Genomic DNA, 16,156 nt, shown 5'->3' on the forward strand with positions numbered 1-16,156 from the left:
AGTGCCAGACGAGTAGATTTAGGTTTCTTATTTGAAGAAGACAGTATCATTATTCTGTATGTCTGTATGTTCAGAATGAATATTGCTGGTGCATTACATTTTGTACACTGACTAATATTTTTAAATAGTATGTAACAAAATAAAAACAGGAACTTGGATTTAAAAAAAAAAAAAATGTATTCTGTCTTGTGTTGTTCAATACTCGTATTAATTAAACTCTTCTGTGAACTCAACAAAAGTAACACATTTATTTTAATAATGTACTGGTCGCTGTAAGATAATGTACAGTAATTGCAATTTTTAAAAAGGACCACAAAAGTACACACATAATAACATAACATGAATTGGTTTATCTGGTTAAAAAAAGTATTTCCAGTGTCTCTAGTGTTTTGGTTTGTTTGCATTTAATAAATATAAATTGCTTGCAATTAGATCCATGCTTCATCTCTCCATGCCTGAATGACCGTGATATGATTATATTATTATATTATTACATTTTAGTCTGTTCCTCAAACACGGCTATCATATGGTGTCAGAAGACTTGTCCTTTTTGTAGCTTGAAAGCTCCAGCTCCCACTCACTGAAGTTTCATGGTGAAAAGTTACAGTGAGGAAAATAAATATTTGAACACCCTGCTATTTTGCAAGTTCTCCCACTTGGAAATCATGGAGGGGTCTGAAATTGTCATCGTAGGTGCATGTCCACTGTGAGAGACATAATCTAAAAAAAAAAATCCAGAAATCACAATGTATGATTTTTTAATTATTTATTTGTATGATACAGCTGCAAATAAGTATTTGAACACCTGTCTATCAGCTAGAATTCTGACCCTCAAAGACCTGTTAGTCTGCCTTTAAAATGTCCACCTCCACTCCATTTATTATCCTAAATTAGATGCACCTGTTTGAGGTCGTTAGCTGCATAAAGACACCTGTCCACCCCATACAATCAGTAAGAATCCAACTACTAACATGGCCAAGACCAAAGAGCTGTCCAAAGACACTAGAGACAAAATTGTACACCTCCACAAGGCTGGAAAGGGCTACGGGGAAATTGCCAAGCAGCTTGGTGAAAAAAGGTCCACTGTTGGAGCAATCATTAGAAAATGGAAGAAGCTAAACATGACTATCAATCTCCCTCGGACTGGGGCTCCATGCAAGATCTCACCTCGTGGGGTCTCAATGATCCTAAGAAAGGTGAGAAATCAGCCCAGAACTACACGGGAGGAGCTGGTCAATGACCTGAAAAGAGCTGGGACCACCGTTTCCAAGGTTACTGTTGGTAATACACTAAGACGTCATGGTTTGAAATCAGGCATGGCACGGAAGGTTCCCCTGCTTAAACCAGCACATGTCAAGGCCCGTCTTAAGTTTGCCAATGACCATTTGGATGATCCAGAGGAGTCATGGGAGAAAGTCATGTGGTCAGATGAGACCAAAATAGAACTTTTTGGTCATAATTCCACTAAACGTGTTTGGAGGAAGAAGAATGATGAGTACCATCCCAAGAACACCATCCCTACTGTGAAGCATGGGGGTGGTAGCATCATGCTTTGGGGGTGTTTTTCTGCACATGGGACAGGGCGACTGCACTGTATTAAGGAGAGGATGACCGGGGCCATGTATTGCGAGATTTTGGGGAACAACCTCCTTCCCTCAGTTAGAGCATTGAAGATGGGTCGAGGCTGGGTCTTCCAACATGACAATGACCCGAAGCACACAGCCAGGATAACCAAGGAGTGGCTCTGTAAGAAGCATATCAAGGTTCTGGCGTGGCCTAGCCAGTCTCCAGACCTAAACCCAATAGAGAATCTTTGGAGGGAGCTCAAACTCCGTGTTTCTCAGCGACAGCCCAGAAACCTGACTGATCTAGAGAAGATCTGTGTGGAGGAGTGGGCCAAAATCCCTCCTGCAGTGTGTGCAAACCTGGTGAAAAACTACAGGAAACGTTTGACCTCTGTAATTGCAAACAAAGGCTACTGTACCAAATATTAACATTGATTTTCTCAGGTGTTCAAATACTTATTTGCAGCTGTATCATACAAATAAATAGTAAAAAAAAAAAAAATCATATTGTGATTTCTGGATTTTTTTTTTTTTTAGATTATGTCTCTCACAGTGGACATGCACCTACGATGACAATTTCAGACCCCTCCATGATTTCTAAGTGGGAGAACTTGCAAAATAGCAGGGTGTTCAAATACTTATTTTCCTCACTGTATATTATTAAAAGAAATGACATTTTGACCTACGGCAGAGAAGAAGTCAGATGGGTTAGGACCAACATGAGGGTGTACTGACAGTGGGCACACGTATCACAGTTTCCAGTTCTGTGTTCAACACTGATGATAATCATAAATGTTTCCTGAGCATCAAATCCTCATATTAGAGTGATTTCTGAAGGATCATGTGACACTGAAGACTGGAGTAATGATGCTGAACATTCAGCTTTGATCACAGGAATAAACAGGAAAATAACAGTATTAACGTTGCAAAATTCTCATATAAAACAAATTCGGTTTCAATTGTAAAGCAGCAATAAAAAGACGATAGTATCATTATTCAATTCAATTTACTTGATTCAATTAAGCTCAATAACAGTGTCAAAGTTACAGTTCATCAGTCATGAAACACATGAATCACATGGACTGGATTGCAGCACATTTGGATGATCCATCTTTTTCTTCGCCAAACCAAATGTAGGAACATTTATATGGAGAGTATCGCTGCTTTAACCCATTGTAGTCATCATTATGCCACCAAAAAACAATTCATAATCACCTAATGTATCACAAACAGCTTCTGAACACAGCAAACACATGAGAGAGTTACAGTGCATCTGGAAATGTAATGTAAGGGCTGCGACACAATCACAGCCACTTTCACAGGAAGACTAACCTAACATCCACACACACACAACTTTATCTCTCATTCACAACACTTAATCATTTCAAACAATTATAACAAGAGAGAAACACAAAGACGTAAACACACTCAGGCTTACTGTACATAAGAGCTTCTTTACTGGCATCGATGGTCCACAGAGAACCGTAACATTCCACAAAAGCTTCTTCAGATTTCTAAAATGTTCTTCACACTAATAAAATGGATCTTTTAAGAACTGAAAGGCTCTTTGGGGAACCAAAAATGTCTCTCCTGGACAGCAATGAGAAGAAATGAAGAGCAAACTGAGGCTTTTGAAAAGACCCCAGTAACGCATGTCTCCTCTTCAGTTTAAGAAGAGAACAGTGTTTCAGACTGTGCTTAGATATGCCAGGATATAGTCAGATATCAAGACCAAACTCTTCCAAGATCATATGATCTGAGGTATGCCACATTCATTTGATAAGTTAATAAGATGTTGGCTCACCTTCTGATGGATGAAAAGGCAGCACCCCATCATTGGGCTTCACAGCACTGGTCCTCAGACACACAACACCCCCCGAAACACCTTCACAATCCCCCAGCATGCAGCGCTGTCACCTGTCTAACCCTCAGCCATGAATGTGAGTGTGTGTGTGTGTGTGTGTGAGCAGCAAACAGGATGTTCTGGAGGAAGTGTGTCGGTGCTATATCGGGCCGAAGCTCTCAGACTGCATCTCTGCTGGTGTTTGTCTGAGGCCGGTGGCGTCAAACAACTTCCGCTTACAGGGAAGAAGCGTTTACACCCTCCTCACACACATCATCTAACGCTGCTGGGAAATAATGCGCTTTACACTAGAAAGTTTACTTTTTTTAAACAATTTGAATACAAACTGAATAATGAAGTTTCGTTTTCATCCTAATTGTTGATGCACAACCCAGTAGAAACTGTAATATTGTGAACTATTTTTACAGTTGAAAATAACTGTTTTCTGTGTGAATATATGTTAAAATGTAATTCCTGTGATTAAAGCATCATTACTCCAGTCTTCAGTGTCACATGATCCTTCAGAAATCACTCTAATATGATGATTTGCTGCTCAAGAAACATTTATGATTATCATCAATGTTGAACTGTACTGTACACACATTTATTATGTAAACACAAAATTCTATTTTGGATGCGATTAATCGTTGCCCAGCACTAATTTGCTTGTATAATATATTGACTTGGATCTGTACCTGCACTGCCGCAGTTTAGGAGATGTGTGTACACTCAGAAAACAGTTAACAACAGGAAGCCAGAAAATCCCTGCTAAACACACTTCCTGGAAACAAACGGTCTTCCTTTAAGCACTTCCTGTTGAAGAAGTGCGCTGTGTGTCTGATGCTGGAATTATCATATTAACATGATGAGTTTACATGAATGTCACTGCAGTGTTGTAATTACCCGATGGATTTTGGGAGTTTCTTTTCAAATGGGAAATAATTGGTGTTGGTGGTTAATTGTGAATATTGACAGTACAAGTAGGCTTTTCGGTGAGGCTGTTCACATGACCTTTTAAATGTGGTCTCAACATTGACCACTGGAACCACAAGTGAACACAGTTATGGCCTTAATGCATAACTGCATGACATCTGTCATTGTTGACACCATAGCCACATTATTACACGTAGGTCTGGTCTTGTATATACACATTTTTTTTTTAAATCGTTGGAGGTTGCCAAATCACAGTCCTGTTTGTTGGTTTTGGCAGCAGGCATTCATACTCAACTACTATATCATTAGAGCGGATCAGGTTTGCCTCAAATCGAAAAAGATTTCTAGTGATGTGATGTCTAGTTTCTGGATTTTTTATTTTTATTTTTCACCACTGAGATTTTTTTGGACATGCAAGACAAGCCAATTTTATTTGTAAAGTGCCTTTCACAATACACTTTGTATCAAAGCAGCTTTAAAGAAATTCATACTGTGTGTATATATATTTATATATATATATATGATCAAATTGCAATCACTGACTGTAATCAAATTGAAATATATTACCGTGTGAATCGAAATCTAATCAAATTATGTAATTTGTGTCAGTACACTAACCCAGCCCTACAATTGAAACATTGCTGACATGTGCAGAGCTATAAAAGTAATTTGGACGAAATACATTGGCTCGAATCAGATGGTTTTGGAAGAATCTGATGACAATCATTCATATTGAGATATCTGACATTTGCCAAAATGTGAGCACAGTTTAAGACATTAATGTTGAGATCTCTTTTGAAAGTCTAATGGAAATCTTTTACTGGGATCTTTTTCTCAGAATATTTTCGACAAAAATCATTTGATTTCTCTGTAATCATCAATCATATTGCTGTTTAATAGATGCTTTTTATTTCCTGCAGGATTAATTGTGTCGACAGAGTATAAGATTCATTGCAGGGAAGATGAATTCACTTCTAAACTCTAATCTGGAATGAGAAATGAATGAAGCCGATGTGTTAATGTGACCTAAGGTCTTTTATGAACATCACATGTAGGTCACAATTGCAAGAACATTTTATATGGTTATTATCTGAAGTGATATGGAGTCATAAACCCAACATTTCTTCATCACATTGGCAGAATTCATTGCTGACCTTGTGGTTTTATACAAAAAGAAGTTTGAAATGATACGGCTCAGCCCTTGGACTATCTCACGACTGCAGATCAAGGGAAGGCCGACAGAGGCATTCTGAAGGGAGTGTGATCCCACAATTATCAGACGTCCCATGAACCATGATATAGTGACATGATCAGAATTTATGTTATTTGTTGGCTATTTATGAGCAGCCTCACACTGTCAAACACTCAAAAATATATTGAGGTAAAGCTTTGTGAAACTATTATTGAAAAGCACCATCGCTGGAAAAGCCAGTATGCATTTTTCATGGAGGTTTGTTGATTTATGCTCTTTTGTGATTTGGTTTGGTGCTGGTCTAGCTGTTCAACTTTTGCATGAACTTTCAGATAAAGCTTTTTACCCAGGAAGTTTAGCTGGTTAAGAAGGCAAGTCACAGGAAATGAGGAAATGAAGTTATCTGTTTTGTTTCTTGCATTCTGTCATATACTAGAGGCACCCATTTGTTTCACGAGGTTATCATTGGTACATTTGGTTGGTGTTGTGACTTTACTAATTCCATAGCTACACAAAAGACATCATCGTCATCATCAAGTAAGAGAAAAGGAGATATTTCAGCCACCTCACAGACTAACATATAATACTGAAAATTAATGATTATCACTAGTTTTATGGGCAATATTTGCATCCTGAAATTGATTTTATTTAAAAACACACTTTAGGCTAAAGGGATAGTTCATCCAAAAATACGTTAAGTAATACGTTAAGTCCAAGTTGTTATTTACTAACCCTCATGTAATTTTAAACTTGGGCATATCTCTTTCTTTGGTGGAATACCAGGAGGATATTTTGAAATATAAAACAGTAGGCCCATTGACTTTCATTGTAAACCAGCGCCTGGCCATTAGCATCATTAAGACTGTTTTACAAGCAGGCTATCTCTGTTTGGACGTTGATAAATAGTTTAAAAGGCAAACACAGAGAATGACCTTTTTCATGTGAAGAGTGTTGTATAATATCAAGGAAATGCAATCACCCTGCCTTCTTGTTTATTGCCTTTATTTATTGTTACACAATGTATTAAATACAATGCTGTTTTTTTAAGAAATGCCCTATACTGTATGGGCATTAGGGCTTGCATAGACTAGTCGAGTAGTCGATAGATCGACTACTTCAACCACTAGTCGACGCTGTCGGAAACAATCGACTACTCGAGCGTCCATTAACCATAAGTGAATTAAAAATGGCGAACGTCACCAACAGACACCACACGTCAGATGTGTGGAAGTATTTCATCAAGGATGACAAAAATATTGTAATTGGCCAACTCTGCAAGAGGCCGTTCACATATTGCTTCTAAAAACGTGTGGAAAGCGCGCGCGGCCGTGCCGCTGTCTCATACAAGCGCTCGCGCTCCCGTGGCGTCTGTCGTTGCTATGCAAACAAACTGCGCTCTCCATGATGACGACGAAGAAGTATCATTCAGCAAAGGATTAATTGATTTCTAGCCCTTGCATTAGCTTTACTACTAGATATATTTCTGGAGATGAGAAGAAAAAACCCGCCTGGAAAAACTAGCGCACCATGTTGCTTTCATTATGAGCGCGCGCCAACATTTGAAATAACGAACTTGAGCGCGAAAAAGACGCGATATGTGAACGGCCCCTAGAAGCAGACGTCTGAAATGAAAGGCAAGAACGGCCATTTATTTGGCTTTAGACTGTTACATGAAAATTTAAAAATGAAATGTCATAATTATAATGTTTTGAGAGTTTACTTATGTAATTGTTGCATTAGGCTATGAATAAATAAATGTTTATTGATAAGATCTAGCTATTTCATGTCTTTTCATTTACAGTAGCATGAACGACGAGTAGTCGAGTAACTCGAGTATTGTTTTGATAAGAAATCGACTAGCAGAAATCAGTAGTCGTGCAACCCCTAATGGGCATAGATGTACAGTAATTGTTAGTTATGTATGTGTGTGTGCCTACCCATCAGAAGAAGGAGCAGAGGTGTGTGCGTTTATGTGTGTCTGCTCAAGGACACAAAAGACTGTGGTTCTACTGTGGTTCTACTCCTAGAATCTCCTAGAAAAGGAAATCAGCCATCTTGGTTGAGTTTACTGGAGTTCAAGGACATGAAAAGGCAGACAGCTTACACCTGAAAAGCCTTGAGAAGAATCTTGGAAACCAGAGCTGAAGCCCAGATCTGAAGACAAGAAACCCAGAGCTGAGGACAAGAAGCCCAGAGCTGAAGACAAGAAACCCAGAGCTGAAGACAAGAAACCCAGAGCTGAAGACAAGAAACCCAGAGCTGAGAACAAGAAACCCAGAGCTGAGGACAAGCAGCCCAGAGCTGAAGACAAGAAACCCAGAGCTGAAGACAAGAAGCCCAGAGCTGAAGCCCAGAGCTGAAGACAAGAAACCCAGAGCTTAGAACAAGAAACCCAGAGCTGAGGACAAGAAGCCCAGAGCTGAAACCCAGAGCTGAAGACAAGAAACCCAGAGCTGAAGACAAGAAACCCAGAGCTGAGAACAAGAAACCCAGAGCTGAGGACAAGAAGCCCAGAGCTGAAGACAAGAAACCCAGAGCTGAAGACAAAAAGCCCAGAGCTGAGGACAAGAAACCCAGAGCTGAAGACAAGAAACCCAGAGCTGAAGACAAGAAGCCCAGAGCTGAAGACAGGAAACCCAGAGCTGAGGACAAGAAACCCAGAGCTGAAGACAAGAAGCCCAGAGCTGAAGACAAGAAACCCAGAGCTGAAGACAAGAAGCCCAGAGCTGAAGACAAGAAACCCAGAGCTGAAGACAAGAAACCCAGAGCTGAGGACAAGAAGCCCAGAGCTGAAGACAAAAAGCCCAGAGCTGAAGACAAGAAACCCAGAGCTGAAGACAAGAAACCCAGAGCTGAGGACAAGAAGCCCAGAGCTGAAGACAAGAAACCCAGAGCTGAAGACAAGAAGCCCAGAGCTGAAGACAAGAAACCCAGAGCTGAGGACAAGCCCAGAGCTGAAGACAAGAAACCCAGAGCTGAAGACAAGAAACCCAGAGCTGAAGACAGGAAACCCAGAGCTGAGAACAAGAAACCCAGAGCTGAGGACAAGAAGCCCAGAGCTGAAGACAAGAAATCCAGAGCTGAGGACAAGAAGCCCAGAGCTGAAGACAAGAAGCCCAGAGCTGAGAACAAGAAACCCAGAGCTGAAGACAGGAAACCCAGAGCTGAGGACAAGAAGCCCAGAGCTGAAGACAAGAAACCCAGAGCTGAGGACAAGAAGCCCAGAGCTGAAGACAAGAAACCCAGAGCTGAAGACAAGAAGCCCAGAGCTGAGGACAAGAAGCCCAGAGCTGAATACAGGAAACCCAGAGCTGAGAACAAGAAACCCAGAGCTGAAGACAAGAAGCCCTGAGCTGAAGACAGGAAACCCAGAGCTGAGAACAAGAAACCCAGAGCTGAGGACAAGAAGCCCAGAGCTGAAGACAAGAAACCCAGAGCTGAGGACAAGAAGCCCAGAGCTGAAGACAAGAAGCCCAGAGCTGAGAACAAGAAACCCAGAGCTGAAGACAGGAAACCCAGAGCTGAGAACAAGAAGCCCAGAGCTGAAGACAAGAAACCCAGAGCTGAGGACAAGAAGCCCAGAGCTGAAGACAAGAAACCCAGAGCTGAAGACAAGAAGCCCAGAGCTGAGGACAAGAAACCCAGAGCTGAAGACAAGAAACCCAGAGCTGAAGACAAGAAACCCAGAGCTGAAGACAAGAAACCCAGAGCTGAGAACAAGAAACCCAGAGCTGAAGACAAGAAGCCCTGAGCTGAAGACAGGAAACCCAGAGCTGAGAACAAGAAACCCAGAGCTGAGGACAAGAAACCCCAAGCTGAAGACAAGAAACCCAGAGCTGAGGACAAGAAACCCAGAGCTGAAGACAAGAAACCCCAAGCTGAAGACAAGAAACCCAGAGCTGAGGACAAGAAACCCAGAGCTGAGGACAAGAAGCCCAGAGCTGAAGACAAGAAATCCAGAGCTGAGGACAAGAACCCCAGAGCTGAAGACAAGAAACCCAGAGCTGAAGACAAGAAACCCAGAGCTGAAGACAAGAAGCCCAGAGCTGAGGACAAGAAGCCCAGAGCTGAAGACAAGAAATCCAGAGCTGAAGACAAGAAACCCAGAGCTGAAGACAAGAAACCCAGAGCTGAGGACAAGAAACCCAGAGCTGAAGACAAGAAACCCAGAGCTGAAGACAAGAAACCCAGAGCTGAAGACAAGAAACCCAGAGCTGAAGACAAGAAGCCCGGAGCTGAGGACAAGAAACCCAGAGCTGAAGACAAGAAGCCCAGAGCTGAGGACAAGAAACCCAGAGCTGAAGACAAGAAACCCAGAGCTGAAGACAAGAAACCCAGAGCTGAAGACAAGAAGCCCAGAGCTGAGGACAAGAAACCCAGAGCTGAAGACAAGAAACCCAGAGCTGAGGACAAGAAACCCAGAGCTGAAGACAAGAAACCCAGAGCTGAAGACAAGAAACCCAGAGCTGAAGACAAGAAACCCAGAGCTGAAGACAAGAAACCCAGAGCTGAAGACAAGAAACCCAGAGCTGAAGACAAGAAGCCCAGAGCTGAAGACAAGAAACCCAGAGCTGAAGACAAGAAACCCAGAGCTGAGGACAAGAAACCCAGAGCTGAAGACAAGAAACCCAGAGCTGAAGACAAGAAACCCAGAGCTGAAGACAAGAAACCCAGAGCTGAAGACAAGAAACCCAGAGCTGAAGACAAGAAACCCAGAGCTGAAGACAAGAAACCCAGAGCTGAAGACAAGAAGCCCAGAGCTGAGGACAAGAAGCCCAGAGCTGAAGACAAGAAATCCAGAGCTGAAGACAAGAAGCCCAGAGCTGAAGACAGGAAACCCAGAGCTGAGGACAAGAAACCCAGAGCTGAGGACAAGAAGCCCAGAACTGAAGACAAGAAGCCCTGAGCTGAAGAGAATAAACCCAGAGCTGAAGACAAGAAATCCAGAGCTGAAGAGAATAAACCCAGAGCTGAAGACAAGAAGCCCAGAGCTGAAGACAAGAAATCCAGAGCTGAGGACAAGAAACCCAGAGCTGAGGACAAGAAACCCAGAGCTGAGGACAAGAAGCCCAGAACTGAAGACAAGAAGCCCTGAGCTGAAGAGAATAAACCCAGAGCTGAAGACAAGAAACCCAGAGCTGAAGACAAGAAACCCAGAGCTGAGGACAAGAAGCCCAGAACTGAAGACAAGAAGCCCTGAGCTGAAGAGAATAAACCCAGAGCTGAAGACAAGAAATCCAGAGCTGAAGAGAATAAACCCAGAGCTGAAGACAAGAAGCCCAGAGCTGAAGACAAGAAATCCAGAGCTGAGGACAAGAAACCCAGAGCTGAAGACAAGAAACCCCAAGCTGAAGACAAGAAGCCCAGAGCTGAAGACAAGAAACCCAGAGCTGAAGACAAGAAATCCAGAGCTGAGGACAAGAAACCCAGAGCTGAAGACAAGAAGCCCAGAGCTGAAGACAAGAAACCCAGAGCTGAAGACAAGAAACCCAGAGCTGAGGACAAGAAGCCCAGAACTGAAGACAAGAAGCCCTGAGCTGAAGAGAATAAACCCAGAGCTGAAGACAAGAAGCCCAGAGCTGAAGACAAGAAATCCAGAGCTGAGGACAAGAAACCCAGAGCTGAAGACAAGAAACCCCAAGCTGAAGACAAGAAGCCCAGAGCTGAAGACAAGAAACCCAGAGCTGAAGACAAGAAACCCAGAGCTGAAGACAAGAAACCCAGAGCTGAGGACAAGAAGCCCAGAACTGAAGACAAGAAGCCCAGAGCTGAAGACAAGAAACCCAGAGCTGAGGACAAGAAGCCCAGAACTGAAGACAAGAAGCCCAGAGCTGAAGACAAGAAACCCAGAACTGAGGACAAGAAGCCCAGAGCTGAGGACAAGAAACCCAGAGCTGAAGACAAGAAGCCCAGAGCTGAAGCCCAGAGCTGAGGACAAGAAGCCCAGAGCTGAGGACAAGAAGCCCTGAGCTGAAGACAAGAAACCCAGAGCTGAAGACAAGAAGCCCAGAGCTGAAGACAAGAAGCCCAGAGCTGAAGAGAATAAACCCAGAGCTGACTACACCTTTGATTCAAAGTGGGATTATTGTACTTCATACTTTAATGATAAAGTTGTATTTGCCTTTGCATTATTGTTTATTAAAAAAGAAAAGTAACCAATTAGTAGAAATGTAATTCATTACAAAAACTGCCTACTGAGACTTTGATTTATAGTGTTTTAAGACTTTGGATAATGACATACCACAGAGAACTCTTCTGACCAAATAAGTAATATAAGAAAAGTGATTTAAAATGCTTATAATTTAGCCCAGACTCATCTTACGCTTAAAAGTTTTACGGTTAAAAGTGTTAAGATCAAAGTACACACCGCAAAACAAGTGCCATAATTTTTATTGTTAAAGGAGTAGTTCACTTTAAAATGAAAATTACCCCATGATTTACCCTCAAGCCATCCTAGGTGTATATGACTTTATTCTTTTATTCAGATGAATACAATCAGAGTTATATTAAAAAACACCCTGACGCTTCCAAGATTTATAATGGCAGTGGATTGCAACCATCAGTTCAAAATAGCTCAAAAAAGTGCATCTATTCATGATATAAGTGCTCCACACAGCTCCGGGGGGTTAATAAAGGCCTTCTGAAGCGAAGCGATGAGTTTGTGTAAGAAAATATCCATATTTAACACATTACAAAGTAAATTATAGTAATATAACTTTAATATACTAGATTTTATATTTTGCCCGCTGTCCCACTCATGTGTGCCAACTTTCAGTAATATTTGAGTAAAGTAAACTAATTTAATTTGGTTAATGTCACTTTCAGGTTTTTAGAGTATAGGGTGCACTAGTACAGTGTTTCCCATGTTCCTGGAGGCACACCAACACTAGAGTTATGAATGGTTATGGTGATGAATTTTACATTTGCATATTCTTCTATAGTATGAATAGTAATGTAAACAAAGTAAAAGTGTTGAGAAGCAGCTGAGGCGCTGTCATTTTTTATTGGACTTTATTTACTTCTGGAATGTTTACTAAGCATCTGCGCATGGGAAAGAAAACGCACAAGATGAGACCGCTAGTTATTAACAGCATTGAGTCAACCAAATCAAAATGTATTTTCATATTGAATGACAGTCACAGTACAGCTTTAAAACTGATAATAGTCAATTAAATATACAAGTAGTCTTTATAATAGACATGTTTTAATTATATTTATTAGATATATATTGTGTGTTTTTTATATGTATAGGCCTATTATATGATTTTAAATTTGAAAGTAAAGTAAATTATAGTATGCGTGTTATATCGTGATTGCCTTTCTTTGATGACGATGTAGGGATTTCCAAACAAGCGATTATTGTCAGCGAATTCCACTTCAACAGATATATCCCATGTGAACACTGTGTAGGGATCCTGTCAATCTGATCGCATTTTCCAACTCTTCCTAATCAAACACACCAGACTCAACTCATTAGCTCATTAGAAGAGACTCCAAGACATGAAATGAATGTGTCAGATAAGGGAGATGCTCAAAATATGTACTGTTGGTGTGCCTCCAGAAACAGGGCTGGGAAACACTACTGATGAACGGTTTTCCAACGCTGGCGGTGGTGTATGCCAACAGTGCACATTCTGGACATGATTTTGGATCATTTGGCGAACACCACACTACACTATGTTCAAGAAACCTGCATATCCATTGATTTCAAAAAGGCACAGAGGCAGAACACTCTTCCTGTTGATGGACCGCAAAAAAACAGCATATATTCTGAACTCACCCCTCTGAAGAGCCACTTCTCTGATGTAGAGAGGAGAGAAAATGACTCCTTCCTCTGCAACATCGGCCTGGTGGGAGAAAACAAGAAAAAGACATCAGACAAACAGGTGATTTACTATCACCTTACTGTCATACAGGTGATAGACTAAAGCTGCGCTCACATTTACTGCTGTTCGGTGAACTTTCACGGGAGAAATCAAATCCATTCATGTCGATAGAGTGCTGCAATGATGGCGTATTTTTGTAGGCCAAAACCCAGAAACGAGTTAGCACTTCAGCAAATCTATGGTTTTTTGAATGGGGTTTTGGTTAAATGCCTGAAATAAGGTCTGTGGGTCACACAAGCTCAAGATATTTTCAAGTCTTATTCTACAACATAAAATACGTCACTAAAACCCCCTTTTTTAAATTAAAGGTCATGCCGAACAGGTAAACTCATCTCCTAGCCTCGTTGTGTTTGTAACTGCGCACTTGCAAACTATTATTACTCAAACTTTCAGGGAAAATGTTTTATTATATGAAGTCTGAAAGAGTTGTTAGAAGATTAACACTAATTCTAACTTATTCACTAACATCAGTATTGGCCTAATAGTCATCACTGTAGAGCTCTATAGGAATCCATGCAATTGGGAGTTTTGCGCGAGGGTGAAAAAGCTCAAATGGTTGACGCTGACCAACAGAAAGCGGTTTGGTTTGAAAGCGTCATTGCTGCACTATTGATAATGAAAAAAGGACAAGTTTTGCTCGTGACCGGACATTAAGGGTCGGTTCACGCAGAACGCATTTGGTTCTTTCACTCTGCTTCTCTTCCATTGTTTTTTCTATGTAAACGTGCTAGACGGACGTGTTAGATCCTTGAGCTTGCGTCTTTTGCAGTGTCTGGCGAGTGACATGGCGTTCTAAAAAAGCAGCGTTCAGGTTAAAACATGTTTAACTTTTAAAAAAAGGTGTCTTTTGACCTTGCATTTTTTAATATTTTATTTAAAGCGGCGCTATGCAGTTTTGGCAATTTCTTCGCTATTTTCTCGCTCTTTGCTTACAGGTTTCTCTATAGAGCTCCCCCTACAGCTTCGGAATAGATATTTGACAACACTGTCGTCAAAACTTATTGGCTCCCCCCCTCCCATCTTCTCCCTCTGGTCATGTGCATTTTTTTTCAAAGAAGCCGGCGAACGCACGGAGCCATGTCCACTGAGGTATGTATGATACACAGAAGGCTAGCATATAAAGGTTTAGATAGTGTATGTGTGCAGTGCCGTAAAGCAATTCGTTACATCGCAAGACCTGATATCACGCGATACTTCCTGACGCTTTGCAAGGGTGGTTTTTCAGCTTACAGGCGCTGGGGGGAAGCGAGACGGCCACCATTCAACCCGAAAAAAGTCATAAGATGTTCAGTTAAGGTAAATTAAGCTAAACTGCATAGTTCCCCTTTAACCTCAAAAAGGTGTTCTGTGTGAGACAGCTAAGACAGCTGAAGATACATGACTGATCAGCGGCTGAATGATGGAAAAACACTTTGGTTTTCAGCAAGACACATCAGCGAACCGCTACAGTCCAAGGGAATTAAAAGGTGATGAGGTTTTTCACTTGGATGGAGTCATTTCCATTGACTGCAGTTTTGTAAACAGGTAAACAGGTCTGTCTCAGTCATCATTGTGGCAGGACAGGGGAATGACCTTCTCCTGACCCAGATCCTCAGGTGATGCCTTTCTGTCTGGCTATTGTGACAAGCTGCTTGAGAAACATCTTTTTTTTGCACATGGTTCTCCAAATATTTGAGCTTGTAGCATTCATTTTTGTTATCACACAAATGTGACATTTTAAAACGGAAATAATTCTTAATAAAGTCACCATGAAATCAAAATGGACAATTCCTTTTTTCGAATGGAATATTGCAATGTTTAATATAAATGATTTATCCGTGCACATCATTATTGTTTTAAATTCATATTCCTAATTATCTTGAATCAGAATAAGTTCCTCTCGCAGCATCTCTTCTCTTCTCTGATGATGAGGGCGGGGCTATAACCTGTCAATCACATGAGATCAGCCAATAGCAAACCACAACCATCCAATCAACTCCACACAGACAAAATCAAGCCCTGCCCACATTTGTTCTTGTTCCAGAAGCGTTTCACTCAGATATATGGCACAATAGAGAAGAAAAGACCAGCGCAACTTAAACACAGTTTAATGACAACTTTAAGAAAATATGCATTTAACACGACACGACAGACTGATATATCAGCCAGGCCAATTTATCTGCCAGTATTTGGCCAATTTAAGAATAAATTATCAGCTAATAACTGCATTATTAGCTTTTTAACGAAAACATTAGCTCAGTGTAGTTCGTTTATACCCTACGTTTAGCTTTTTACTTCTGTGATTGTATTTAGGCATCAAAATCATCAAAGTTGTGTTAATTTGTGAAGATTATCATGATGAACAAAACGATTAATGTTTAATAATCTATTCCAAAATACAATTGGGGTTTTGTTCTTTTGGTTTAGCTTTTCAACATAAACATTTGCTCAGTTAATAAACAAGTGGACAGAATTTTTTTTCTTTCCCAGCTGCTTTGAGTACATTGTTTCAACATTTAAAATAATAGTGGTCTTGAACTTTATTCTGACACTTATCATGTAAATGCATTTTCACAGAATAGTTGTAGAATTAGTTTTGAAGTGGAAAACCAAATTCAAAAGTACATTTAAAAAAAAAAAAAAATAAAATAATAATAAATAAATAAATAAATAAATATATAAATATATGTAAGGAATAATTGACGACAGGCCGTTGAATTATTAGAAAAATAATGCACACCCGAGGTGGTAATGCGGT

The 16,156-nt window shown here is 40.8% G+C and overlaps 1 protein-coding gene across 4 annotated transcripts in view; it reads right to left on the minus strand.

Annotated features, from left to right (window-relative positions):
• arhgef3 (Rho guanine nucleotide exchange factor (GEF) 3) overlaps positions 1-16,156 on the minus strand; it is a 95,034-nt gene that overhangs the window by 59,846 nt on the left and 19,032 nt on the right. For 2 of the 4 annotated variants that reach the window (XM_079891400.1, XM_079891399.1), the window contains exon 2: positions 13,314-13,380. In XM_079891400.1, the coding sequence (XP_079747526.1) occupies positions 13,314-13,380 (67 nt within the window). Of the gene's footprint in view, positions 1-3,369; positions 3,560-13,313; positions 13,381-16,156 lie in introns of those variants that run through there. The other 2 variants (XM_079891402.1, XM_079891403.1) reach the window with 2 other exon arrangements.

Source organism: Squalius cephalus, assembly GCF_949319135.1.
Source record: "Squalius cephalus genome assembly, chromosome: 13".
Taxonomy (NCBI): domain Eukaryota; kingdom Metazoa; phylum Chordata; class Actinopteri; order Cypriniformes; family Leuciscidae; genus Squalius; species Squalius cephalus.